At 34.5% G+C, this 21,025-nt stretch overlaps 1 protein-coding gene across 1 annotated transcript in view; it reads left to right on the top strand.

The window, feature by feature from the left end:
• The window catches only part of ST8SIA6 (ST8 alpha-N-acetyl-neuraminide alpha-2,8-sialyltransferase 6), a 125,169-nt gene extending 120,619 nt beyond the window's left edge, over nucleotides 1-4,550 (top strand). Inside the window, exons 8-9 of the mRNA XM_037509840.2 lie at nucleotides 1,210-1,302; nucleotides 2,559-4,550. Of these exons, the coding sequence (XP_037365737.1) occupies nucleotides 1,210-1,302; nucleotides 2,559-3,027 (562 nt within the window). The 3' untranslated portion in view covers nucleotides 3,028-4,550. The remainder of the gene's footprint in view (nucleotides 1-1,209; nucleotides 1,303-2,558) is intronic.
• Nucleotides 4,551-21,025: the final 16,475 nt, after the last annotated feature.

Here is a 21,025-nt window from a genome sequence, read left to right as displayed (position 1 = left end):
GATGGGTATGGTTTGGTAACATACATCTGAAGAGGTGTGATCCTACACCTCTGCATCATATACAATGTTGTAAGCCAATGATATTTCAATAAATAAAAGAGAGAGAGCAAGAGAGAGAGAGAGAGAGAAATAATATGGGGGATGGTCTAGAATACAAATTTGTTACAGGAAGCCAATTAAATAAATACAGGATTACTATTTATTTTTTCCCAAGTGCCATTATTTATTTAGTAATTCTATGATGTATATATATATATTTTTGTGTGTGGGACCCTCGCTGGTGGTTGGGGATCGAACTGGCGCTGCAGAGGCCTCGGGCAGCCTCACAATCCAGCGCTCAACCGCTGCGCCACGAGGGGAGGCCCTGATGTATATTTTTTATGAGAAACGTACAAGTTTCATTCCTTATATTTCATAGAGCATGGAATCCAATGCTTCAATCTTATTTGCATACTGCAGAACACATCAACTTTAGGACTTCTTAAGAAGTACCCAGAGATGCTCCTTTTCTATGTATGGCTTTAAAGGAATGGCCTTCTTGAAATTCTGTAAATGACCCTTAAGGAGACATAACCAACTTTCTCTTTTTTTGAAACAGAAATATAATTACTCAATACAATTCTGAATTTGTCTTCCAACTTAAAAAACAAATTAATACTCAAAAGGCGATGAGAATATCAACATGAAAACAGCATTATAATAACATTAAGCTTTTATTTATTAGCAGCATAGTTGATGGGAAAGCTATCCATATGGGAATCAGGAGATTTTGAGTTTTTTATATAATCTTTGCTTCTGGTAGAGTGCATAATCTCAGTCACAGTGCCCATTTTTTTAAATCTGTAAACTGTTGATTGTTGGGAATACAATCAATACAAACAATGACAACTTTAATAAAAGATTATAAATTCTTCTAAGGCTAGGCAAAGTGTAATTGTTATTTCCAACTTTGTTGCTTATAAAATCTTACTATCAAGACCATTTATTAAATTTGTATACTTTTACAATGCTGAAATGGCAACTAAGAGTTCAGTACTTACTAAATAGTTTTAAATGGAAATCAAATGGATTTTGAGAGACTCTAAGAGATCGCTTTCAAAGAACAGTATCTGGCATTTTTTTCAGTGTAAAGATAATGGTGATAAATGTGTGCTTAAGTGAACACACTATTTTTACTATTTTGAAAATAATTTCCCTTCCAAATTTCAGGTGTAACCTCCCTCCAGTAACAGGAAATATTAGTAAAGACGTTGGCAGTAAAACCAATCTTGTAACTATAAATCCCAGTATCATAAAGCTAAAGTAAGTACCTACATATTTCCTAATACTTAAGAATATTTTCCTCCATTGCTTAACATGTTTCTTAATCTGAGCATTAATCTTGTTGCTGAGACTGACTTGCAATATAACTGACTTGGGGAAATATATATGAAAACACTTGTATTTTTTGACATTCTGTCAAATTTGTTGTTCATAAGAAATATGGTCAGTTATAAGCTGAATGTTTCTAATCAAATAAGAGCTTATTTATCTCTTCATCATTTTAACAATAGTGAAGTTACTTTTTCAATTTTATTTTAGAATTTTAGCATTATTCTTTTTTCTTGGTAGTACTTTTTCAATGAGACAATATTTAGAAACTTCAGAGAGTAAGCCTTAGGAGAACCTGGCAAAATTAATTTTTCATTTTGGATAATTTATTATTAAAAAAATAATCCCCATGTTTTTTTTTACTGCAACATAACTACTAAAATAATGTTGCTTGATAAATAAAAGTTCCATGCATAGTTTTACACCATTTTTCATGAAATATGGCTAATAATTACTATTAGTATAACATGCCCCCAAATAGTTCTAGCATATCTTGAAAGAATATAAAATATTATGCTTGTCTCCCAAGAGCTCATTTTCTAAACATACATAAATTGTACATATAAGTATATTTACTAATCTATTGTTTGAATCAAACATATAGATCTATTGCAACATGTGAAGAAAATTTAAAATACATTTGTATCTGTGTGTATATATAGAGATGATATCATAGGTTTTATACGGAAACCTTTATTTCATAATAACATGTAAAAAAGGTGCACAAATGAGATTATAAAGGTTCAGCTATATGATTTTTTTAATGTGTAAATATTTGAAGAGTGTGCTATATTTGAGATAGCATTTTATCATTATACATTTGGAAGGTGTTTCAGCATCAAAAAAACAATCTCAGAAAAAAAAATGACTGAGTTGGAAAATAAAATAATGCAAGTGCTGTGCATATCTAGTCAGGGTATCACCTGGTGAGAAAATAGAAATAAAGCCTGATATACCAAGAAAGAGAGATGAATATGGAGGGCTTAGCTCTTGATATTGAGGGCTTAGCTCTTGATATTTAACAGTTGCTTACTTGTAGTGTTTTCCTCAAATCAATCATTTCTCTTATATACAGCAATACAAATGGTTCAGTTTTAATGTCAGTTGTTAATTCAAACTCATGTTACCAAAACTACTACTTTGACTATTATTGATGTCATTATCATAATCTTTTAAAAATTTGGCAGATATGGAAACTTAAAGGAAAAGAGAACAATATTCCTGAAGGATATTGCAAACTACGGAGATGCATACCTTCTTCTGCCAGCATTTTCCTTTAGAGCCAACACCATTGCCTCTTTTAGAGTGTATGAAACATTGAAAGTGTTTCAAGCAAGACCAAGAGTCATATTTTTCCATCCCAAGTACCTGAAAAATCTTGCCCTTTTCTGGAGAACTAAAGGTGTGACAGAATATCGCCTGTCATCTGGCTTGATGATCACAAGTGTGGCAGTTGAACTGTGTGAGAATGTGAAGCTGTATGGATTCTGGCCCTTCTCAAAAACTGTAGAAGATACACCTGTCAGCCATCATTACTATGACAACAATTTACCTAAACGTGGTTTCCATGAGATGCCCAAAGAATATAGCCAAATTCTCCAACTTCACCTCAAAGGAATACTCAAATTACAATTTAGCAAATGTGAAACAGCCTAAGCAAAATATCTTAAAATGGGAAAAATTTTAATACAATATAGTGGGTAACTAACAGTGTTTCCAAATGTGAAGAAAGATCATATTAAGATATAGTAGGAAAGGCCCCAACACTTGGTTTGATCAAACTTCCCAATTAGTTCACTCATTCAATTGTTCTGATATAGCATCTTATCATTATACATTTGGAAGATATTTCAGCATCAAAAAGAAAGATACTATGATATTTAGCTCGTATTTGTAAAATGTGATAATCTATGAAAACATTTGTTGAAGTATTTGGTGTGAAGTAGGGACTGGATGAGTATTTCCTTGTTGATATTTGTGACAGCTGTTTCCACCCTCACGAACTATGATTAAAGTCATGCTATCTTAGAGATCTTTTCTGGAGAAATCAGCCCAATTGCTGATTGGCCCTTCTCAAAAACGGTAGAGATACACATTGGGGTTCTTTCTCTGACAGTCTTCTGTATTATCAATAATATCTTTCACATCTTTCTTCCTATCTTAAAGAATGCATGTAACAAAAAGGATGTACTGAAACAAGAATCCCTTGGTTATTCAGAAATGAAATCCTTCACTTCATGTAGTAATATGTCTACTTCTGATTATGTTCATTTATATTATTAGCTGCTATGACATTTTGGTTAGATTTAGACCAATTCTTTTCCCATTTTATTTAATTCAAAATGATTCTTTAGAATTTATATTAACTTCCTATCTCATTCATAAGCCTCTCCCACTGAAAGGATCTACATCAAGGATCTACTTTATTATATACTTTAATATATATATTAAAGCTTGTTTATGCCAAACTCTGTGGAAGGAATGGAAAGATGACTAGGAATTAGATGTGTGTATCACCAACTATGATGTAGTTCATAAATGCTATTGCAATAGTTTTTAATGTAAGTACTGTGAGGAACAAAAGCAGGAAAAATTAAATTTATTTTGGTGGAATCTATTTCAGAGAACAAATGAATCCTGAATTAAACCTAGAAAATAAATAAGATTTTACCAAATGATAAAAGTTCAGGTAGTGGAAATATGAAAAAGGAGAAAGTTATTCTTTTGATTTTGATTCTTCACAATGAGGATATTTGATGATAAATCATAGACTTTGTCCCAAGAACTGCCACATCCCATGTCATATGGTAAGGTGTAGTATGTAGGGGTGGTGACTTGGGCCCACATCTATGAAATGGAAATAATCTGATCTGATTGATTTCATAGTAAAGCTATTAAAGATTAAAGCACAAAAAAACTTAATCCTCATAAGGAAAGATATATGTTTACATGAGAAATAAGACTAATAATTTAAACATCAATATAAAGTAAAGCATTAGATATTAAATATTAGCATTTCCACACATCTCCCCTTACATTTTGATCGTACCTGTTAATAGAGGTCATCTATGCATCTACTGCATAAGTAATTTGACTTAAATAAATAATTATGTGTATATCTTACTGCTTATCTTTATACCATCACATAAAGAGCTGAAATAGAAGTGGAGCATGCTGAATTAATTACAAATTAAATTTTAATTATCATTATTTAATTATTATTTTATGAACATTATATTAAATGTTCATTTGTAAGAATACTTTGCTATAAATTGCTTATTTTTTAAAAAGTACATCTTAAATTTGATGGTAGTTGATATTTGTGATGTTATTCTTCATTCACATTTTCATTTATTCTTTTATAGCAAATGAAACCAGTAACTCCATAAACTGAATAAATGTTCATATATAAATATGTTCCAGGAAGAACGTGCCCTTAGTTACATAAAGTCTACATTTATCTTTCTTTTTATGATGTTGAAAAGATGGCTATTTTCTACTACATTTGATGGATTTAATTTTTTTAAAAAATCTATTACCAGTATTGGTAATGTATCAATCATGTTACTACTGATGGGTTATTTAAAATAGATCATAACACTCTTGTATTTTATATTTAGTAAAATGTTTTTCACAAAGCATTCTCTGGAAAGAAGAAACTTTTCAATGATATTGGAAATATATGATTGATTTAATCAAAGTAGCACAAATTGAAATAAATCATTAAAAATGCAATATGGAGACTTTATAAGTTATTTTAATAAAAAACTACATATGATTTGACATTTAGAGTTTACCTAAGTTTTTCCCACATACCTTCCTATCTTAATTTAGAAAATATCCTCTAAAATCTCAAGACATAATCTTTAATGTCATTTATGGAGATCTCAGAAATATTCAAAATGGTACATAAGCAAGAAGCATCAGCCTAATGGTACCCAGTGAAAGTTCAGTAGAAAAATATTTTTAAGTTGTGGAGAAAATTGTAGAAATTTCCACATGAACATAACAGTTTACTTCTTTTTTTTTTTTGAGATTACTTCTTATTTAAAGTTTGTGTTGCAATTCTAAAAGCATGTTGAAATTTTATAACAGTTGGACAGGCACATTAATCTGAAGTCTTTACCAAAAAGAATATGTGTACTCATTCTATCTCTTTCCCTGTAGTTGTTGTATTTTCACAACTTGAATTTTTCTGCCATTATTGGCAATTATTCTACAATCTTACTGCAAGAAAGTAAAGGGGGTTGGAGGCATGTGTCTCATTCACAGTATAACATTTCCTCCCTGCCAGTGGATGACTTTCCACAGCATGTACTGTTGTGGTGTGCCAATAGTGTTCTTTTGTTCCTAAACAAAAAAAAAAAAAAAAGAGAGAGAGAGAACTTTCTAAAATAGAACATGAATTTTGATAATATGACACTTCAGCTATGTGAATTTTAAATCAAACATCACAGTTCTTTTTGTTCTATAGTGGTGAATTACTATAAGTTTTTCTCCATGATAAAACAAAAATAAAAACTATGAGCTTCATCTTGTAGGTTTGTAGATTAACCAAAACCAAGTTTGACTGTGACGTTTTCCAGGAATCTCTGCATTCAAGGAGCTTAAATGTTGTTAGATGGATTGGATGTGGTCTGCTCTTAAACAAATATGTCCATGGGCATTAACATGGAAAATCTGAGCATTGGTACTAGACAGTGCTAACACTTCAGTGAAGACTCCAGCTCCTAATTCCACGCAATCAGTTTCTAAGAGAAATACCAGCTTGCTTTTTTCTATTTTCTACCTGTTGTTTTAGCATCACTGAACAATGTAACCAAATAACAATATCCTGAAATAACTTCCATCCAAATCCAAGGGTAAAGCATAAATATTCCTTTAGGCATATGGTCCATTGAATGGTGGCTGGAAAGGACTCACTGAACAATGGCATAGAGTTAAGTTTTTTACAGTACAATAATCCTTGAAGTCTTTGGTGTTTTTTTTTTTTTTCCCTCCTAACAAAAAACAAAGACAAATAGATTATGACTCTTATGAAAGAAGATTTTCTTCTGCATGCAAATTGCAACCCATTCAATATGTAGGCTCTCAGCCAGGTAATCAGCCAAGGACTTTTTTTTTTAGGACTTTCTATGTATAGAATACTGAATTAAGCCATAAATCAGAGCTGTTTGGGGCTAGCTTTTTCCTTGCTTATAAAAAATTTACCAGTTAAATACTTTGTCACGTCAAGAACCCTAAGGTGTTCCATGAATTTGAGGAAGTGTTAGGAAAATTGGAAATTTTATGGATAGCACATCTTTTCACATCCCAAATAGCTACTGCAGAAGTATAGTTATGATACAATGTATAGTATAATTATGACATTCAAAATATTTTATTTTGTTACATAATAGGGCACAAAAACCCACTGTTATGCTACTAAGCATTGAAAAAAATGTAGAAATTCAAATGAAATATCTGGAACACTTGGCCTAATAAGACTATTTTCTCTTGATCCAAAAAAAAATCAGTTTAGAGCTGCTGGGTGATTTAAGAATTCCTATTTGCCTTTGGCTTCAGGAGGCTGATTCCACAATGAGTAGTTATCATTATGCTTCTGAAGATGGATGGGAAGAAATATTTCTCTTGCTGGTTTTATCTTATCTCAGTCATCATTTTTCTTTTTATTATTATTATTATTCTTTTTATCAAAAACTACAAGTGATATTTGATAAAGATGTAGCACTTATATATAATGGAGAAAAGACATACTCTTTAGCAATTGTTGTTGGAACACTGGCTTATTATATGGAACATAACAAATGCCTACAGTGCATAGTTCAAAAAGTCACACTCCGTATAGAATGAAGATGGATTGAAGGTTAAACTGTAAAACAAATAGAACAAAATGTAGGTGAGGGACTGTACTTTATATAATTTTTAAAGTTAACGTTTAAGAAATGATGACTATGGCCCTATTACAATGAAGAATTTCTAGTCAATGAATATTAGGTTCAACAAAGTTAATAGACTGGTGACAGACTGGAGTAATTTTTAGCAATGGGTAAAATTAATGATTGTATAAAACATTCTTAGGAACTATAAATCAACAAATAAAAGACTAGAAATGCAATATTAAAAAAGAGCCACAGGTAAAAATGTTATGTACAAAGGGAGAAGCTGAGTAGCTGGTAAGAATAGGAAGTGATGTTTCAACTTATTAGTGTCTGAGAATGAAAATGAAAATTAATATTATGACTATTATATTGGGAAAAATTAGTAGGATCATTCATTCCAAATGCTGGTGGAAGTATAAACCAATTCAACCATTTTGGAAAGCAGTCTCTTAGTAGTGAGTTAGTAAAAGCAATTATTTATCTATCCTGTGGTCTAGCACTTCTGCCTTTTGGATATATGTTCACAGAATTTTTTGTGTAAGTTCACAAGGAGATGCATACTCAGATGTTTACTTCATTACTATTCATGGTAACAGAAGCTATAGGGATGTCCCCTCTTGTCTTTCAGATAGGCAATTTGTGTTTTTTCTCTCTTTCCTGGTCTGTCTGGCTAGAGATCTATTAATTTTATTGATCATCTAAAAGAATCAGCTTTTAGATCTCTAACTTCTGCTCTCATTTTTAGTATTTTCTTTCTTCTTCCATTGAATTTCATTTACTTCTGCTTGTATAATTGCTTAAGGTAATTGAATTGATACCTCTTTTTTTTTAAATTATAACTTCTTTGATTTTTTTTAAAGATTTATTTTTGTATAAAGAAGGGGTACAGGCCAGAGGCACAGGAGGGTGAGAGGATTCACCAGAGACAGAGCAGGGAGCAGAACAGGCAGAGGGACTGAAGACACTGCTGAGGGTAGCTTTGGGTGAGGCAGGAGAGGGCTGCTTCAACATGTGGGAATCTTCCTGGCTGGTGGGGTATCGAACCCTCATTGCAGAGGCTGCGGACAGCTTCACAGTGCGACGCTCAACTTGCTGCGACACCGGGGAGGCCCTGACACCTCATTTTGCTTTGAACATAAGAATTTAGTGCTATCGATTTCCCTTTAAATTTTAACTACTTCTGGGTGAAAGAACTTTTTTTTAAAGATTTATTTATTTATTTATACAAGAATCAGGGTACAGGGCAGATGCGTGGGAGGGTGAGTGGATTCACCAGAGACAGAGTGGGAAGCAGAACAGGCAAACTGATGAAATACACTGCTGAGGGGAGCAGCGGGCGAGACAGGAAAGGTCTGCTGCACCATGTGGGACCCTCACCAACCTGCCGGGAATGAACCCGTGCTGCAGAGGCTGCAGACAGCTTTAAAGCCCAGCGCTCAACCTCTTGTGCCACCAGGGGTGGCCCTGAAAGAACTTTTAAGTAAACACCTTATTACTTCCTCAAAAAATAAAAAACAAAATGTTTAGCAGCTTTTCACAATTTTGATGTGTCCTGTTTTCATTATCATTCAGTTTAAAATATGTTCTGTCTTTTGATGACATCTTTGAACCATGTGTTATTTAGAAAGTGTTTAACTTCCAAATATTTCTGGATTATTTCAGATATGTTGCTATAGATCATTTTAAATTAATTTCAGTGTAGTCAGTGGCATGCTTTGTATGATTTGAATTCATTTAAATTTATTCAGATTTTATTTCTCTGGCCAGAATATGGTCTTTCTTGGTAAATATTTTATGTGCACTTGAAAAGAATGTGTATTCTAAAATTGGTGGAGAGTTCTACTAATGTCAGTTAGATCAGAATGGTTGATATTGTCATTCAAGCCATCTATATCTTTCCTGATTTTTTGTGTGCTTAGTTATTGAGAGAAAAGTATTAAAACTATAACTGTGGATTGCTGGAAATAGATTCTTGGATTTCCCTTTGCCCATCTATGATAATCAGAAGTAAGTGGGGTCCCCTGGGAATAATTTTATTAAAAGTTTACTATACATATAACACCTATACAAGAACTTGGCATACATTATATTTTCTTATTTAAACCAAATCTATGAGCTAGATTTTATTCCCGTTTTATACATGACAAAACTCAGACTAAGAAACCTTCCAAGGTTTGCAAATCTCCAAGCAAAATTTCAAATTCAGGTTGTATGTCTGAAACCTATGTGTTTAATAATATTTCATCCTGTCTAGTTTTATTGTAGATGTTGTTTTGTTTGGAAACATTCTAAAACTTACAGAATTTTATTTTTATCACATTGATTTTTTTAATTGCATTATTTTTCTTGATAAATCCCAAGTTTTAACTATTCTAAATTCAGGAATTACGGATTATGGCTCAAACTTAGACTGTATCTCTTTTTATTTTCTGCTCTATTCATTATAGAGTTTGATTAATTTTGGAAGTACCCAAAATACTGTATTCTTCTGAGTTCTTTTTGAAATGAGCATTTAATATGATACATGAATTTCTTTTCTCAGCCTGACTTTTTTTTTGCATGTGTGTGTGTGTGGTTTTTATAAAATATGCATTATTATTTTATTCCTTGTCTTTTGAGAACCTCAAAGAGTTTTAAAATCCCAACCTCAGCCATTTCATTGTGTTCACTGGAGGCTAATATCACCAGTCGCATCTGAAATGGAAATGTGAACAATCAAAAATCAAGGTTGTTAAAGATTTGCCAAAGTTAATTGTTAGCGAAGTTAATAGCAGCCACTTGGTATGCTAGGCAACCAGCACCTCAAGCCTGCTATCACATATTGAAAGCTTGTACTGCCAAGTGCTGTACATAATACTTTTTAAGTATTAAGAATTCTTGCAAGGTTGCAATACAGCTATCAATCTGATTTTCCCAGAGGAGAAATTGAGTGAAGAAGATTGAGGTGCCATTAGTTACAAAAAATTCCAGTCAAAGTGGGTTAAATGTTTTGCATTCTTGGCCTACAGACAGAGAAGTCCAGAATTAGAGCAACCTAAGAACATTGGTTCTAGTTTCAGTTCCCTGTGAAAGCCTTCATCCAGCTTACTTCTCTGTGTGGACTTCATCCTAAGGCTGGTTATTGAAAAAAAAAGCTGCACATGCAGGTCTCATATCTGTATATCTGTACAAATCAAAAGAAGAGCAGCGTGTCTAGAGCCCAGAAGGAGGAGGAATAACTTTCCCCAGAGTCCCAGCAAACATTTCTTATTTCTCATTGTCGCAAATAGGTCATATGTACCTCAGCCAATCATTGACAAAGGGAATACAGGGGACATGGAGTTAAACTTTACAATTCTATCCCTGATGATCACAGAGAAATTATGCTCTCTAACATTTAATTTTTCCCCATTAAAATTAGCTGCTAGGCATTAAATGCATTCTCTCCAGAAATCTTATAGAAATACTTTAATTTTTTTCACTTTGGGCACTAATCCCTCTTCTGTATTAATCAAATTGTAATATATAGGAGCCAGTACTTTTATTTGTTAAATTTGTAAGATAATACTTTGATTAATTTTCATCCAATATGTGGAATGGAATGTTTGCTTATGTATAAAGTCTTAAAAATATCTATTAAGACAGTTTACCTTATAGTAGTAGACTTTCTGAGCTCAGTGATCTCTGAGTAAATACAATGATATCTTAACAACTTTATTTATGAGGAACCCAATGCTGATGGCTTCCCAGAAGAGTTGCCTTCTCATTAGGTATTTACCCAAGTTTCTCTTCTAAGAATCATGAAATCCTCTGTATGTTAAGAGCATCATAGTAGTCACAGAGTAATGCTTAGTCCCCCAGTAATAAACAACTCTGAAGAAAACTGCCTTCCACTTTGTGTCACTAAGACAACAGTTTACTGAAACTTTATTCATATTAGTAATATGTCTTGGTTTGCCCAGAATCCTTAGTTTATGCCTTTCATTCTCAAAATTGTGCAGTTTGAATGAGCATCATATATCGTCACCCAAGTGCTTTGAAATTAGAATTTCATAAAAAATATTCAATGGGTTCAGACCATATGGCTTTCCAAAAGTTTAAAGTTTTGGTTTTAAAAATTCTTACTAGAGAAGTAATATAGCCACCTCTCTGAAATTCAAGAGAGTGGTGACACCTGCTCATATTGAAGTGTAAAGTTCACAAGAATTGCTTTTGTCTCCACAGTGAATGGATTTAGTTTTCTGGATGTACAACTCTCTTTTTAAAAAGTGCACAATTAGAAGGTTGTAGGGTCAGCTCCATTGCTCCCCTCAGCCACTCTAATGCCAGCTTTCTTTCAGAGCTATGAATATATTCTATCTCTTTTCTTTTTTAACTATGCCAAGAAATGTGGATAGAGGTAACTCTCCTACAGAATAGCTTCATGAATTAATATGTTCAGTGTTTTAAAGAAAGCAGCAATCTATCATTTTAACTGTTTTAAACATTTAATTATTGTTAGTTAATATATTTCTCAGTAGAGTTGAAGTTTGACATTGAAGTTGCTAAAGTAACTATGACTAACGAAGATCAGAAAAACAATCGATTGTGAGAAAAAAAATTGATTTTAATTACAATGCTAGTATCATTTGATACTTTCTTTGTTTTTGATACTTTCTTTGCTGATAAAATATTTTTCCCACCAGCATGATCACAGTAAATGATCTCATTGTCTATAAAAGCCAAAAAATATTAACATTTTGATTGCAATTAGGAAAACTAAACATTTTTTCTTTCCTGTTTTTTTTTAATCTGTCTTTTCTGCTTTCTTGAGAAACTGCTAAAAATTTCACCATTTCTAAATATTAGCATCTGATAAATTCCCAATCCACTCAGTTTCATTTAATGAATATCTTTGTATTTATGTAGTTTTTTTATACTTACACAGAGTGCTTCTATAATAGCCTGCTTTATAATGTTGCTACATTTACAAAAATGTAATATCATTGAGTACAGATGGCCCTTTACAAAAGATAATAACATAAAAGTTACTTCCAGTTGGTGAAAATCAAATTATATAATCAAGCACAAGTGAAAAAAAAAAACAAGATTTGTGTTAAAACTATTACTCTTTGAGTTATTGACTATTCCATTGAATTATTTGAGGCTATACCAGTTTCATTTTCACCTTATTGATGAGAATACTGAGGTTTCAAAAACAGTGTGTAACATGACCTAGAGTGTATATATATATATATATATATATATATATATATATATATATATATGGATAATTTTGGAAGTGGAAGATTGATAAAGTGAGAGTTCCTATAGAGGCCACGTCTTAATGTGGTTCCTATTGTTGCAGTCTTTCCTAGGGTAAGACTTGAAGACTGGGGTTTCCCATGTTCACTCCTTTGCAGCAGAATGGTGATGAACCCTGCTGTAAATATCTCCATAAGCAGAGAACTCCGAAGGCTCCCATGGCATGTATTCAAAAGATGCTCTCCTTCCCATATTAGCACCAGTCAATTCTGACCCTGATAACCTCATAAAATACCTAGATCAAAACCAACACCTACTGTTTTATGAGCTCTCAACATTGGCATCCTTGTAAGACAAAATATGGAAGCAAAACAACACCCCATATTCCATCACAAGCAACAAATCTGGTTTTTAATTCAAAGTCCTCAGTAAATATGCAATAAAAAAGTATAATATTAGACTCTTGGAGGAATTACTTGTCAACTTCTAAGACATATAGATTACAAATCATCTTTGTTTAATAGTAAGTAGCATTATTTCTGACACTAAGCATAACATGATTCTTTTCTTCGACATGTCATGTAAGGCATATTCCTGAGGAGACAGTGATGTTCTAATTTTATTTTTCATATACCTCTGGTCTCAAAGCTTAAAGCTGTCATATTCTTTAGGTTCCCCCTGTTTCAACTGTGTATTAGATCTACTGAATTTATGAGCATGAATACCCTCCCTGCTTAGATGTCTGCCTGGTGTGACAAGAGAGCTCAGGGATGTCTACTTTTAGGGGTTTGCTGCTTCATCTCTAAATTTATTTATTACAAAAAGTCAGCAACAAACCAGTGGAGAGTATTTTGCCCAAGACAAGAAAAATAAAAAACAAGTGAGAAAAAGGGGCCTCCCTGGTGGCGCCAGAGGTTAAGTCGCAGCACTATGAAGCTGTCCACAGTCTCTGCAGCACAAGTTCGATCCCCGGCCAGCCAGGGAGCTACCCACATGGTGCAGCAGACCTCTCCTGTCTCGCCCGCTGCTCCCCTCAGCAGTGTATTTCAGTCAGTCTGCCTGTTCTGTTCCTCACTCTGTCTCTGGTGAATCTTCTCACCGCCCCCCTCCCCACACCCCGCACACCTCTGGCCTGTACCCAGTTCTTGTATGCATAAATAAATAAACCTTTAAAAAAGACACAGAAAAAGGGCATTTTAGAAGCAAGATGGTCCTTGGAATAATTTTAGATACAATCAATTATTTCTTCAAGTTGCTCTGAAAACTTTTTGGAAGCAGTTGGTTCTAAACTAAAATATATTTTTTCTTCAACACTAAATAATCTAAGAGCTCAAATTAGTTCAAACTTTAGGAAATGAGGGATTGGAACTATAAAAAGAAAACCTTTTTACTGTTAAACTTGTCTTAATGTGATGTATCTCATACTGGGTTTTTTTGTCAAATAACCATGCATAGTTTAACTGTTGGGATTTTATGATAAAATCCTTTTTTTAAAAGCTTCCTTTGATTGTCAAATAACATTTTCCTCTGTTTCCTGTCAGCTTGACTTCTGAAATATGTTGAGGTTTTGGTTCTTATGTGTGATTCATAGAAAACCGATCTAAAACTTTTTATATAAACTTTTTAAACTAGTATCCTTTTCTTTAATTCACCAGAAACTAATAAAATATCCATTGTGTGCTAATTTCTAGAGATATAATTATGGGACAGTTTGCCCTTAAGGAACTCAGATTATGGTGGGTGAGCTTCCATGTTAGAGAGTTACAAAAATGCATTTGGTTTATTGTCAGTCATTTCCTAAGATGTTGTACCTGTAACTGTTATTTTAGAATATTTTTTAAAAAGATGTGCTGAGCATATTTTTGTGCTTGCGTCAATGTAAACTCTAAAACAGAATATTTGCCTAGTGAATTTCTGTAGCTATTTATCTTCATGGATGCGCCTCTAGGCACAGATTTCACTTTCTTTTTCACAGATTTCTCCTCTCTTTGTGACCCTCAGTTTCCTCACCTCTAATGTGAGAATAATGAAAGTCAGAACCCCTCTTGACTTTGGAGACTGTGCACTGCACAACTCCATCAACCATTATTTGCATACACCCTTATATATTAGGGCCCCCCGCCCCAGGAGGTGAGCAGCTATTATTCATTGTACCTTTCCATAGGACTTCAGGGAATATTAAATGATCCATGTAAAGTGGTTAAGTATAAAAGGATTCAGAACATGCAGCCATTGCTACTGCTATTATTATTATTATCATCTCACATTCTTTTTATATCTTTTAAAAATGTGCAACAGAGATATCAGTGAGAAACTTCTAAAAGCTGGTGACGTGCAAACTAAACTTTTACTGAAATAAATCCAGAATTATATATTTAAAGAGACTTCTCTATTATATTTACATTGTAATCAATCATGACAATATTGTAAAGTGTCTTGTATTTTTTCTTTTGTGATATATAAATAATTGCCTTCTACTATTTTTATTTCCAGGTGGAGGGATTTTTGTAGGTATATTGGGTTTCTGCTAACTTATTTTTGTTGTAGTGTAATAGACTTTATTATATCAGCCTCTCATAGTTTTTAGATATCTATACTTTAAGATATTTTTCAAAATAAACTACAACTGGCATCAAAGATATGGTTGTGTTTTTTTTAAAGTTTGATTAATATTTCAAAGAGACAAAATTAATACATTTGGGCTTGCTTTTAAAGGAAATATCTAGTATTGCTAATATATTTATGTACTATATCTTGTGCCTAAATCATTAAAGAGCTGTGAAGATACATTTGATCTGTTATTGGTCATTTCCCAGAGCTGTATCTATTATTGATATTTTAGTACGTTTCTTAATAAAGATTGCTGAACATAATTTTGTGCTTTCATTGATGTAAGTCCTAAAACTGGGTATTTGTTTAACAAATTTCTCCAGCTATTTAACTTTATGAACCATTGTTAAATATAACATACTTAATTTCTTGACATTTCTATTTCAGGAAATATCCAACGTATAGAACAATCACTTTTGTCAGAAATTACATCAAAAGTTAAAAGGAGGGCCTCCCCTGGTGGCTCAGTGGTTGAGCGCTGGGCTGCAAAGCTGCCCACAGCCTCTGCAGCACTGGTTCAATTCCCGGCCCCCGGAGAGGGTCCCACATGGCGCGACAGACCTTTCCTGCCACGCCCGCTGCTCCCTTCAGCAGTGTATTTTGTCAGTCTGCCTGTTCTGTTCCCCGCTCTGGCTCTGCTGAATTCTCTCACCCTCCTGCACTTCTGACAGTACCCAGTGCTTGTATAAATAAATAAAGAAATTGTTAAAAAAAAAAGTTAAGAGGAATTGGAAATATTAAATATATGATTTAGGGTAAGATGAACAAGCATAACCAAGAGACTTTAAAATTATTATAATGATTCAAACTATATTGATATTTAGTTACAATTTTTGTAAAGTCAGTAATAGGTATTTCTGATTGGTAGATTATTCACCTTCAAGCAGTAATCCTGACATGCTTGTCCCATTTTTTGATTTTGCTGTCTTGAACATATGATTTTGAAATGTGTCTGTGCCTATCTATCCATCAGAAAAAGAACAAACATGGAAGCATTCTGATTGGAGTGCTTTTATGAGCCAGCTCTAAATATAATGCCAACACTTTAAGTCACAGGTCACTGGCATAGGTACATGGCTGTATGTCTTGCACAGGAGGGTGAGAAATGTCATTTATGTGTATACAAAGGAAAGAAAAAATGCTTGTGTGAGCTCTAGAAGGCAGACATTTTTTCCCTCCACCCATAGAACATTCTCTTTCCCCAAAGGAGGATACCTAACATATCATCTCATCACTGAAATTGCTTAGGAACTAAAGTCTCTGGGTGAGGAGACATCTTCTCCAGAGGGTACAGATGTGGCTTTCATCAGCTAAAAGTGTGTCATATTAATAGCGCTTGAATCACTGTCTTTGGTTTTCACATTCTGGATTCAGGTGTGTCTAAATCCTACATGAATAGATAAGCCATTATTGTCATAGTAGTTATTAGAGATTTTAATAAATGTTCAGTGGATACATCTTTTTTAGGATTTCTTCAACACCAATGCATACTAAAGAAATAAATAAGACTTTAAAAACCTTCTATTAATTTATGTTGATATGTTAAGTGTTAGGAGATGGCACTTTAGTTCGGGGGGCTGGTTGTTGTTGAGGCCTTGTAATTCTTCTTTATAACCAAAATGAAAGAACACAGCTTGAACCAACTGCCTTTCTACTTGTGACACTTCTTTTTCTGTAGGAAGAAGTAAAGGGTGAAGGGAGGGTGAAATGTTTGCTGTCGTCAGGAAACAAGGATTTTGTAATTCTGGGGCAACGAGTAGCTTGGAGACTACCAGGCAATGGATTCTGTTCAAAAATGGTTCCACTTTGAATCTTACAAGTTAGAGAGAAGTAATTCTACTCTGTGGTGCTTGAACCTGTCTAAATGGAAACAGGTTGTCCCATAAAATCAGCACGAGTCCGTACATACAATGGCTTTTTGATATGGATGTACTATCCTGCAGGGCCCTCTAGGGACTACATTGCAATCTCCAAAGCTCATTTCAATCAGACCTGAGAATGAGAGGTGAAATGATAATGTTTCAGGCCACGCAGGACTTCAGCTCAATCTTGCTGTCAAGAGATTTCCTTCAATATGTTATTTGACTTCATTCAGTAGGTGGAAAACAAATACTTGAGGGATGAAGAAAGGAAGCACAGTCATATTTTCTTAAAGGATTATTGTTTTTTCGTTAAGAGTAGCAATCAGAGGACAGAAGTTTCATAATCACCACTATTTCCTAATAACTTGTACTCTGGCTAAATCAGATTCACTCTTCTACTGAAATGAAGGATTAGCAGAATTGCAGGTGCTGAAATGGCAATTTGCTGTAAGCTTCTATTTTCTGCAGTTCAGAAGAGGCGAGCGCATTTGGCACTCTGTGACACACAAAGGTGTCCAGTGGACTGCAGGATGCTGCCAGCCATGGGGAGATGGACTTGCCCCAATAAATGATTCTCTCTTGAACACAGAGTGCTACTAACAAGCCATTACCTCTGGGCAGTCTAACGAATTGACTTTGCTACTTCTTATATCTACTTAATGGGACTCGTGAAGAATTAAACCAAGCCTTTCAGACTGCTGAATGGTGACCACAATAGTAGGAATCAAAGCCTCTGACTTTCAGAGGCCTCTGTGTACACTTTGCTTTGCTCAGGGTCAGCAGTCCTCTTTGTTTCATAGGAAACTGTTGTCAATGTGAGGACAATTTTACACACGCAGAAAAAAGTGCAATAAGGGAGACTCTTCAAGTCCCTTGCTCTAGCTTTGGCTTATGAAACCTCTAGAATTCACAAATTTCAGATCATGTGATCTTTATTGTAGACAATTTGAAAAATTCTAGCCTGGATCTTTTATGAAGTGGGTATTCTCTGTTATAAATGATTTAATGGGGAGAAAAATATTTATTGATTCACAATTCCACAATGTGATGCAAGTGACTGGGGGAAATCAAAGAATGTGTTTCTTTTAAAATAAAATAACACTTAAAATTAGTTCTTCCCTCCTTTCTCAGAATAGACATGAAAAGAGCCTATGGTGTTCCTAATATTTTGAAATACAGTAGTTGAGAAAATATTTATTTTTTATATGCATGTGTGCATGTGAAATACATAAGCCATCTTCCGTGTTTTCAGCTGATTTTGATGGTTACTGGTAATACAGTAATGTAAATGCTATAAAGAGCCATTTGACCAGCATCAGCAATTTTGACACCAGATTGTAAAAAAGAATTATGGCTTCTTGCCATTTAATTCTTTACATGAAGTCGTCAGTGTGACAGACAGCGCTTAATCACTTGTTGAAAGAATGACTTTTATATTTGACTTGAAAAGGAAAAGCTAACTACATACCCTAACAATCCTAACCTAATATTATTTTTAAAGGATTCTTGAGAAGGGAGAGAAGTAGGACCTGTCACAGTGCACATAGCAGCCTATTTTTGCTCTTTGTGTTATGCATCTGCCATGTATTTAGGAAGAAATATTGTATTTGGGTTATTCAAACTAGAAATATTTAATTAGTACCTACTATTGTCTGTAACTATACCTCTATCTTGAACTTTTAACAGCTTCATGGTAAAATTTGGTAAGTGTCTAAAGTTGATGTTATGTATTCATAAATTCAGGTGGAATGTTGTGTGAGTAGAGTGAGTATATGGGAGAGAAAGGTCAGCACTACTACAGATTATTGGCCTAGCTTAACCTTAGACCACTGTCAAAAAGGGAATGTATTTAGGAAGCAAATGAAAACATTAACTCTCCAGTAAATAAGAGATTGGTGTCAGGACAATAATCTGTTATACTTAAGAGGCACGAAGAGCAACTAGCTGAACAATTGTAATAGCTGAGGGAAACTTGACTTCACACCATGAAACATTATGTTTTAGAGAAATGATTATTACAGCAGAAATAAATTACTGACGATTTGTTTCATATTACGAGTCTCTAGGTCCCGCCAAGTATTTCATAGCTTTGCACATTCCTAAGAATAAATCAGATATGGATCTCATTCAGAAGCTAACAAGCTAGTTAGGGAAGTAATATACAGAATAAATAATTCTAATATAAAGAGGGGAGTGAGATATGAGCTATAAAAGCATAACAGTCACAACACTCTGCACGGTTCCTCCTTCTGGAAGGAATCTGTTGCAGGGAATGTAGTTGGCTGATGGGCTCCAGCTGCCATGCCTTGGCCACCCATCTTACCCAGGCCAGGCTCTACCTTGATGACAACCTACCATAGGGATCGGGCGCTGGAGCCAAGCCACTTCTCATTGCTGCTGAATGTGGAACAAGCAGGCAGCCTTTGTTGTAGGGCTCCCCACAGCCTGACAATGTTCTCAGCCACACTGCAGTCTAAGGCTCTCCCTGTGCAATCCTCCTACTCTCCTCCCTCCCTCCTCTCCTTTCACGGGTACCTGACTTGCTTCTGGGTCTGAAGATTGCTGTCTATTTGTACTCTTGTCTCTTTACTTTTCAAAGGTGATTCTCCTAATAAATCTCTAGCATCTTCTTAGGGCCTCCCTGGTGGCGCAGCGGTTGAGCACTGGGCTGTGAAGCTGCCGCAGCCTCTGCAGCGCTGGTTCTATCCCTGGCCTCCGGCGAGGGTTCCACATGGCGCACAGACCTCTCCTGCCGCGCCCACTGCTCCCCTCAGCAGTGTATTTCATCAGTTTGCCTGTTCTGCTCCCCGCTCTGGCTCTGGTGAATTCTCTCACCCTCCCTCACTTCTGACTGTACCCAGTGCTTGTATAAATAAATAAATCTTTTTTTAAAAAAAATCTCTAGCATCTTTAATTCTTTCTAAGCATCTCTTCCCATGAACAGCTATGTAAAGATAACATATTCTGAAGATTCAGAAAAAGACAACAGTTTGTTCATCTGTTGGGGATATAAAGGACTATGAAGATAAGGAATCATTTGAGCTGGGCCTCATTATGAGGATGGTCTTAGTGAAAATAGACAAAGTGTTTGGCATATTTGAAAATAAGTATGAAGTGGTTTATAGTAATGAGAATATCATTCATGAAGACTGCTATAGTGTTGTTCCCTTTATTTCAACACCAGTTATAGCAAAATTCATCCTTGAGAGCTTTTATACCAGATGTCCTAACAGAAAGTTCACATTAACCCATTTTCTCCCCCTCTACCTATTCCACAGATAAATAAACTATAAAGTTGTGAAGTTACATAAATCACTAGGGACAGCCAAGTGACAAAGTAAAGAGAAATGTTCCAATGATCTCAGTCTGCTCAACAGCCAGGCTGGGATTTATGTCTCAGAGAAGAAAAACTACTCATGTCTAACACATCAGTCTACATTAATTTTCCTAAAACATTTACTACCTTGTTCAAAAGCCTTCAGTAGTTTCCTTTTCCTCGGGAAGGTGCAGGGAATACCAGAGTCTCAAAGTGCTCCTCAACCCCCCAAGACAGGAGGTAGAGAACACAGAACACTGCATGGTTAATTAAGATCAAGAAACATTCTGGACAACATCCTACAGTGGAAGACGCTGAAAGTTCCCAAGTAAGGAAAGTCATTCAGGGCCTCTCTGGTGGCACAGGGGGTTGGGCATCGCACCATGAAGCAATCCACAGCCATTTCAGTCTGCCTGTTCTGTTCCCCACTCTGTTTCTGGTGAAACCTCTCACCCCTCCCCACCCCACCGCATCTCTGGCCTGTACCCAGTTCTTGTATGCATAAATAAATAAATCTTTTAAAAAAAAGAAAGTCATTCAACTTCACGTATTTCAATATTTTCTAAATCGATTTGACCACAGAATTCTTAATTCAGCCACACCTGATAAGCATCTCACAAATTAGTCTTTTTTAAGGAATTCTGGTTGAGAGAAGCAAGATTAATGTATGCACATATGGGTTGTAGATAGATGCATATATTCTTATATCATAAGTTTTATTTTTAATCATAATTAAAATTGATATGAAAATAAAAGGAAGA

This window comes from Talpa occidentalis, unplaced genomic scaffold (genome assembly GCF_014898055.3).
Source record: "Talpa occidentalis isolate TD23 unplaced genomic scaffold, MPIMG_talOcc4v2.1 talOcc4.14, whole genome shotgun sequence".
NCBI classification, from domain to species: domain Eukaryota; kingdom Metazoa; phylum Chordata; class Mammalia; order Eulipotyphla; family Talpidae; genus Talpa; species Talpa occidentalis.
The sequence above is the reverse complement of the archived record's forward strand: the minus strand, read 5'-3'. Positions and strand labels throughout refer to the sequence as shown.